Source organism: Aquila chrysaetos, chromosome 4 (genome assembly GCF_900496995.4).
Source record: "Aquila chrysaetos chrysaetos chromosome 4, bAquChr1.4, whole genome shotgun sequence".
In the NCBI taxonomy this organism is placed as follows: Eukaryota; Metazoa; Chordata; class Aves; order Accipitriformes; family Accipitridae; genus Aquila; species Aquila chrysaetos.
The window spans coordinates 24744259-24753196 of record NC_044007.1 but is presented as its reverse complement, the minus strand read 5'-3'; the positions used below and the strand labels follow the sequence as shown (position 1 = coordinate 24753196).

The 8938-nt window shown below is 38.9% G+C and overlaps 1 protein-coding gene across 2 annotated transcripts; it reads right to left on the bottom strand.

Moving 5' to 3' along the window:
- Positions 1-359: 359 nt before the first annotated feature.
- On the bottom strand, positions 360-8839 carry RIDA (reactive intermediate imine deaminase A homolog). Of its 2 annotated transcripts, XM_030012355.2 has the most exons (7): positions 8696-8828; positions 7221-7229; positions 4846-4951; positions 4234-4288; positions 3293-3361; positions 1647-1702; positions 360-1216 (listed from the first exon to the last, which is right to left on the bottom strand). In XM_030012355.2, exons 1-7 carry the CDS (start codon positions 8758-8760, stop codon positions 1154-1156), a joined length of 423 nt encoding a protein of 140 aa, XP_029868215.1. In that variant the 5' UTR covers positions 8761-8828; the 3' UTR covers positions 360-1153. The 2 variants fall into 2 exon arrangements, with proteins under 2 accessions (XP_029868215.1, XP_029868216.1); XM_030012356.1 differs by lacking the exon at positions 7221-7229 and having other exon boundaries at positions 8696-8839.
- Between the last annotated feature and the right edge of the window lie 99 nt (positions 8840-8938).

Genomic DNA, 8938 nt, shown 5'->3' with positions numbered 1-8938 from the left:
AGCTCCTTAAAAACACAGCATCCATTTCTACTTGGTTAGAAGATAAATGCGGAGGGATGGCATAACTTACTAGCATGACCAGTCTGATTTTTCAATACTGCTTAATCACCCCATCAAGCAGATGCTTCTGTCCTTAATGGCAGAGAGAAGAATGCCAAGAACTGTAATGCCACAGTAGCTGAAAGCTTCCTGTCTTGGAGGATTATTTTCAACCTTAGCTATTAGGAGATAGATAATAAGCCTATTCTTTTGGTTTGAATTATTTGTTATTGAATAAGCAATATAGGGACATTTTTGTAATGGAGTACCAAAGCATAATCAGGAAAAGAAAAGTTTGTTCCCAGAACAGACAAACACAGTTTTACAGATGCAATTATCATTTATTCTCATTAAACAGGAATTTTTTTTTTTTTGGTGTTTTTTTTTTGTTTTGTTTTAAATCAAAAGATAGTCAAAGTTAAACTGCTATGAAAAAGATTATGAAAAAGGTTACAGGCAGAGATTAATTTACAGCTGACTTATAAAGTTAGCACTTTACTTCAGAAAAGCATAATTTTCTTCTTTCTGACATTAATATTAACTTTCTTAAGCAACTGCTTCCATATGAACAAAAATGTGAGTCCCAACAGTAATCTATTCTGTAAAGAAAGAGCTTGACACAGTTCAGAAACAAAGACAGCAAAATTCCCTAAAACACGAAAGTGAAGACATACACTAAACAATTCAAGTGTTCTGTTTTCCCATTTCTGTAATTTGTTCTTATTTAAAATTGTTACTAAAGACCTAGTATTACAAATCATCACAGTTTTCCATGTCCAGATCACCCATAGTATAACTGTCATACATCCACCCAAACATGTACTTTAATACCTGAATATCCAGTCAGCATCGCAAAGTAAGGGCCCTGTCCTGCAATCAAGCTCAGCTGATTTTAGCAGGACTCCCAGAGGTTTCAGGGTTTGCCAGCAGAGAACTCACTGTAAGTTCCTATTTTAGAGGATCCAAGGCCACAATCCGGAAGAAAGCACCCATCCTCAGTAAGTTTAGCTTTCAACTGTATGTAAATGCTGATAGTCAATTGTAGGAGTAGGATGTAAGGGAGAAATATTAAATCTAAAACTGCTGTCATAAGATATTCAGTCTCTATTTATAGTCAGGCTGAAGCATCTTGGAGGGGTCCCTGAATAGCGATAGCTTCAATCTCAACTCTGGCACCCTGTGAGAAAACAATGAAGAAATGTACTAGGAATTTAATATATCTATTTTATGAAGAGATTGGATGTATAACACAAGCTTGTGAGAACAGAGTGACATTTGAGAGAGTATAATACAACTGTCAGAAGTATAACCTAATTTAGCAATGTTAAGTAATACTGAAAATTCACTTTATTCTTACTTAAGTATCATAACCCCTTATTTCTAGTGTTGTAGCCCTCTTCCACCATAAAGAAATGTATCTCTCCTATTCAGGTCTCTTATATGTGGGAATAAGACTGGTATACTTAGAAAAAAACTAAATACTTAAGAGTCTTCATTAAAATAATTGCAGCTGAAGCTATTCCAGAATAAGAAAAGCTGTTAGAATGCTTCAGAAGTAAGGAATTTCAGAAATTATTTTTTTTTGTAGGCAGAAAAGGGACACTTACTTTGGGCAAAGCAGCAACCTGATAGGCTGCTCTGGCTGGGAAGTTTGTCTTGAAAACTGTAATTTAAACAGAAACATCCACCAATCACTTAACTTTGCTTGATAAAACACAGTTCAAAGTAATCTGTATAAAATGCAGTCATTGGAACAGTTTTAGGTTCAAGGCTACAAGTCAAATAATCTTCTGTGCCAGCTATTGTTTCCCCCTTGCTGGTTTTTTTTGGTCACTGACTTCTCTAACATCTCAGCAAGCTACCATTCATCACCAAGAAGCCAGCTACAGTTGTGATCTAGTGGCCAGTGATAACTTGCATTCTGCTGACACTGCATGGCCTTAACACCAACTTGGCTGAAAAAGAAAGATTAAATAAAAATCGTGATCATCCAATTGCAAACACCAGGGAGTGGGAGAGGCCTCTTTCACAAAAAGAGCAAGAGGGAAAAACAGGCCCTTGCCAAAAGAGTCATGAGCAAATATCCCAGGTTTGCATAAAGTCAACAGGGGGCCAGCCTTACTTATATCAAGGGAAGGCAGAGGAAAAATAGGCCCTTGACCTATTCCTCCATTCCCAATTAGGCCTGGCACTCAAGGGTATTAAAAGAACAGGGGGTGGGTGGGAATGGGGGGTGGGTATTGGTAAGGATATATGAGCTGAATTTATAGAATCATAGAATAGTTCAGGTTGGAAGGGACCTTTAAAGATCATCTAGTCCAACCCACCCCCCTGCCACAGGCAAGAACATCTTTCACTAGATCAGGTTGCTCAAAGCCCCGTCCAACCTGACCTTGAACACTTCCAAGGAATTTGATAATTAAATTGAAGTTTTACTAGTGAAAGTTAACACTAAGCTTAGAAATAGTAATTTCAGGGTCCAGCCAAAGAACAGCAACAACTGCTTTCTTGAACTACAGGTAGGAGGCAACAAGTAATTAAGTATCCAGCTGGTCTGTTTTTACCCTGCTTAAACGCACACACAATTCCATTTTGACATGCAGAAGACTGTGTTGATAGCTCATCAATAAAAGACTTCATTCAAGACCAGATGTTGCTATCTAATTAAAAGCCATGTAAATAAGGAACTTATGTGCATACTTGCCCAAATTGTTCTGCACAATATGGCTCATTGGAATCACCTTTTTCAGTCTACATTCAGTTTTATTAAGCAAGCATTATTCTGTTTTTTTCTTAAGTGGAGCAATGTGGCTCACCCTTGTATAAAAATGAGCCCTGTCCCATAACAATAATCCACAAATCATTCAAAGATACAAACAGACGTTAAAGCGATGGAGATACAAAATCTGAAATTAAGCATTTGAAGGCTGCCTACAGTAGAATTATATTAGGGACAACACAGCATCTATCAAGTTAAAAAGGCATGGAAGATCAACCTATTGGGATAGCAGGAGCTGATCTTCACATGACAGTGAGTTAGTGGGATGGTAGGACACAAATTCACAAGAAATTAGGCTGTGCTTGATCTGGTGCTTAAAAAAAAATAAAATTTAATTTGCAATTGCTCTATTTCTACTGGAATCTTAAAGAATCTGGAACTACATCATCTGAGTCATTAAAATGCTTTGCTTACTGTGAACATAATTTGTTCCAGAAGCCATACTGGTAAAACAGAAACAAAAGATCTACTTACATTGTTTGTAAATATCATTAATATCATTGAAGTCCTTCATGTCTGCCATCAAAACTGTAGTCTTCACAACTAGAAATTACATAACTGCAGTTATTTTACACCTCTGACTTGTACACAAAAGTTCAAAATCTTCAGTGCATTTCTTCCTTTTATTTCATAAATTTCCCTCAAGTATTCTAAGCATTTTGAAAAGTTTTGCAAATGGATATTGATCACTAGAGCCACTACCTAGAGAACCACCTAAAAAATCTGAATACCTAGTATGTAATAAAACTTTAAGGAATTAGACATTCCTGACCATATCTGAAAATATCTGGTTTAAATTTCATTCTAAGCCAAATTCTTCCAAGAGGCACACAATTGATAAGCAGGTCTATTAAAAAAGCTGTTCTTAGCCAACTGTTGGCAATAGATTATATCATATGTAGTATCTGCTACCAAAAAAGTCCCTAAAAGGCCTGAAAATATAGTCTATGCTAGAATTTTTTACCCATGGCTGCCCAAGCCAGCATTAATCCTGGTTTGGCTCCACTATTAGAATCCTCCCCCAAAAAAGTATTGAAAGTGCCTAGAATACTAACACCATAGATAGAAACCTGCTTTTACCTGGAGCAAAGCATAGGGTGCTTAAAATATCTGTAGTCAGTTGCAGCTCTGTCTATACCTGAGCTTCCCTAGTTAGAGCTAAAATATTAGTACCATGAGCAGAAATATTTGGTGAAAGGCCGTGTTCCATTGATACCCATCACAAAGACTTGCACGTTGATTTATTTCTTTTATTTTTTAACCCAGACTCATGATTCCTTTTGTTTCTTCCAGCTATTGATACCAACTGAATGTTTAGCAAACAGCTTTTTTATTTCTTAAAGGTCACTTCATTTTTTTTTTTTTAATCCAGGTAAAAACAACCACTTGTTTGCCACCATCACAGCAGCACTTACCATTGCCATAGTCACAGCCTGCAGCTTTCAGGATTTCTCCCATGTTTTTTAGAGCCTAAAGAAAAGCAAGACAAAAATCTTTTAACTATCGGCAGGGTTGTCTTTAGGTAAGTATGTATATATGAGTTGTATCTTGGCTACATCCATGTTATGGTATAAGTTCACCCAGCAAATCTTCAACAGTCCTCAGTGGGTAAGCAAAATCAAAAATTAAAAGGGAGCTTCTAATAAACCACAAATATTAAACCACCCATTCATTAGATGTAAATGAATGATGCAGCTCCATCTCATCCTATTACCTCATACCACCTCTTTGCTGCTGGGGGAACAATCTTCCCCTGAGTCAAGGCAGGGTTTTTACTGGGATCTGAACCTTTGTTACAAACACTGATCCTTTCCTACTTTCCTACATGAAATACAGATTCCTCACCTGACCTCCAAGTTGTTCAGGTGGAAAATGACAGGGTTAGGATGGAAGGACTTCCTCCTGCTTCTCCTTCATCTTGGAGGATGTGAAATGTGCTCTCTAGATCTCTTCAATTTCTCATAAGTCCCCGTCTAACTAAGCACATGCTAACTCCATTACAAGTCTATTGTTAGAAGATACCTTACCTGCTTAGCTTCTTCCTTTGCCCCTCCAGAGACAAGTTGCCCGGTGGAAGGTTCTATACCTATCTGTCCTGCAATGTACATCGTTCGGTCTACCAGCACTGCTTGACTGAAAACACAAGTGACATTTTAGGTTTAGTGTTTCCCCATCAAAACATTTAACTATCTGAAAGCACATTTCACATTTTCTTCAGTAGTTTGTAATACCTCAGAAAGATAGAGGACTGAGGTTATGCACGCACAAGTCTGTACACACAGTCATACATTCAATCTCCTTATGGTTTTGGGAGAGGTGGGATTAGACCACCTAGGGAAGTGCATAGGTCTTTTTTTTAGGAAATAAACCTTTTTTCTCACAAAGGCACAAGGTATAAGCGCAGCGACAAAACATTAAACTGAGCTACACAGCTTCCACACTGCAGATATCACAGAGGGGAGGCAGAGTAAACAAACACATTTTTTGCACCTGTTTGAGAAGTAGACAATACCTTTCATCTACATCTCAGCTGCAGAGCAATGAAGGAAAAAAAAAAAGAAAAATCAAAAGAGGGCTGATTAGAAAATTTAACATTTTTCTTCTCAAACAGGCACCATGATAATGAGTTACAGCTGTGAGGTGAAGTACTGCACACTAGGTCTCTGGCAGTATTCCTCCAGAGTCACAAAATTGGCCAGTCAGCACAACACCTTGATCACTCCATTCCCAGAACAATCACTCTCCTCTCACCAAATAACCTGAGTGACCTGTTGGCTGGGTTAATTCTGAAGAATGCAGAATTCACAAAACATTTTTATATAAATGTCAGGTGTGTTTTTGCTGAAGTAGAGTTGGCAATTATTAATGTCTCTAATTACCACAAAGAGATTAAAAGATTAAAACAAAGACTTAAACTACCTACCAAACATTATGCAAGAGACATAATTTACTTCTCTTCAGCTGGTGATTAAAAATATTTTGTAAAGAAATTAGAGAAATATTCTTTTGAAAGTGTTTGTGGTGTATTAACACTGTTTTTCTTATCTCGTCCCATTCCACAAGAAAATTGTTTTGACAGTTCAACAAGCCTCTCAAGTTACACAAACTAGAGTTAGGCACCTTCCTGAACTACCTAAATTAGGAGGTTAGCTTCCCTTTAATGTCAATGGAAAAAGAAAGGGACTCTGAAAGAGAACATTTTTATTACATCTCTTCTCTTAATTGAGATTGACTCAGTTGGATTGTCTCAATCCATTGACTTCACAGGGGACCAACCTAATTTAGGGACTCCGTAAAATGATTACAGTTAGGCAATCCAAACAGTGCCATCACTCCCATCTTTCCTTTTATCCCTGTCTTACATTCTCCTGTAATTTCATAAGGGGAAAAATAGCCAGTAATTTATCTGATATGGTAAAATATCTTACATGGTCATCATTTTCTCTATCATCAACTAACAAAACTGGAGTAAATCACAAAACTACACCATTTAAAGAACAGAAGCTAGTGAATGAAGTAGTTTTCTAGCTGATGCAGTCTTGTTGATAGAAAATGTGTGTATGAAAATTAAAGAAGTATGTGCGTTTGGTTATTTTCTTTTCTACCATGTCCTGCTTTGTTTGAGGCATAGGCCCTCAGACCACAAAATTCCGTTTCCATTTGAAGTGCAGAGAACCATGCAACGAGAAGGTACGAGCTCTCTAAAAAAAAGACATTGTCTTGTACTGCTTATTATAAAGCAAATGACACAACAAAACATTTATCCCAACAAAGGCCTTCTGACAGTCCTAAATCACAAATAATTGGGGAAAAAACAAGCTGAAGCCTTCTGATACCACTGCCAGATCAACTTCTGCAGCAGTCTTATTGGGTCTCCTTCTCTGCTCCTCAAATTCCTTCTCTTGGTATGCTTACTAGTGGAATCCTCCATTCACTGAGACTATTAACAATTTACCAGCTAAAGCATATACTTCTACTGCAGTCAAATGCATGAGCGAAGCTCAGAGAAACTTCAACTACACAAACCCCAATCACATTTTAACTGCCGATGTATCCTATAACTAGGGTCAATCATAGTTACTCATTAATGTCTGATTCAGCAGAGATCTGAGTTGTGTGCCTAAAGTCTTTCAGGTTTCAGTATACCTAAGTGCATAACTAGATGGACATTATGATGTTAGAACAACACCATTCATCAGAGAGATGGTGTTAAGAAGCACGTTTTTTAAAGACAAGGACTGCAAAGTTAATTAGATCTTCTTTACACAAATGATTATTGATTAATACAAGAACAGCATCTCTGCTGTGCCTTTTAAAAAGTTTAAAAGCATTAATGAGAGATATATATACACATACACACTCACACATATGTGTCTTTTTATATATCTACCTACCTACCTACCTCAAGGTACTGGAAATTGGATGCAGTGAAGAAAATACAAAACCACAGTAAAAATAGGTCACCAAAAATCACACTGAAGGGCTGTAGCAGAACTGGGAATGCAGCCCATACATCCCAATTCTTCATTCCATGTTAAGCCCTCATTCCTCTGTTACCATGCTCAGACTCCACAGCAGAGATGTAGCAGTTATTTCTTGTGCAACTTTTGCTTACTGGACTTTGGCAAGTTTCCTGAAACCTGATAAACTAAGTTAGTGATAAACTTACTGATGTTAGACCCATCATACAATTAACAGGCTGCATAATAAGCAGTATTTCATCAAGAACTACCAATAAGCACAAAATGTTGGAGTGCAGTTAATCCACAACAGAAGTGGAGAGCTATGTTGAAGGCTAGGCCAGTGGCGTTTGTGCGCAGCCGAAGAATTGTTGCCTTCCCATGTGTTAGATGTTCTCCTAACTACAAGCAATGCCAGCCCCCTGGCTGCAATCCACCAATAGTTTATTGTTTACAGAAATTAACCTTCATGTCATGTCTCTCTGCTTCTACACTTTGTATTTCTCTTTCTTTATAATTCCTATAAAGAACACACAGTTTGAAGCTCAGGAAGTTCAGTTTCAAAGTAATGGAGGCAAAAATGCACCTGGAAGGCACTCAGATGCTACCAGTAGAAAAGTTTAAACCAACAGAGTCTGTGTTTATATTGGGAAAACAAAGCCTGAATGCAGAAGTAAAAATTCTTAGAAAATGCCCTGGTAAAAATCCCTCAGTACCTTAGCTATGAGAGTCTACTATAGTTATTGAACATTTTTTCATACCCAAATAGCAAAGAGAAACCTTTATGCAATTAAAATTGGGATTTTTTTTTTTTTTAATTACATTCGGAACTGTTGCAACAACTTACTTGTGAAAACGTTGAACAAGGTCTTATATATTTTTACAGCAGTTAGTTTTTAGACTGAAAAGCATTTATAACCTGCTGGCAGTCACGTTCAGAATAAGAAGAGATTTGCAATTCCCATGCAGTGAACTCTCCAAGTGCCAAAGCACGTCCTGGGTCGGGCTCAGCCTCCACTTTCCATCGCCTCCAGAGTCGGCATTTGCTAACTTCCCTATGCAACGTGCTTTCTTCTAGGCAAGCATTTTTTTCCCTGAGAGGAATCATTCTTTCTCTTGCGGTTTTTTCATTCAGTGCTTACCACTAATTTCAGAATTATTTTCCCAAACTGACTTTTTGAGGGACGTTTTAAAAACCTCACCTAAAGCGATTAGGACTCCCCGCCGCCCCAGTCAGGCTGCAGTTTGCCGCTAGTACTGCAGACCCGTTCGTGCTACAGGACCTCAGGTCTCCCTGGGGGGTTACTGGGGAGGAGACCGGTCCCCGCCTGGGGGGGGGGGGGCACCCTCACCGCAGCCCCCAGGGCTGCCTGACAGACCCCCCTCCAGGGACCTGCTCCCTCTCGCTAAGGCATACCTGTAGGGACCCAATGCAGCAGGAGCCTTAGCAGTGCTGATTATTTTCTTCACGAGCGAGGCCATAGCTGCCGCCGGCCCCCTCCTGCCCTCTCCACAGCGTCCCGCCAACTGCTGCCTTCCCCCACCCGCCCCCTCCCCTCTGCTCTCTGACGGCACGACGCGCACGCTGCCCACTACGCACCCCCCCCCTCCCCTCCTAAGGGATTTCTGGGAAATGTAGTCCTGGGGGTGTGTGGGTGGT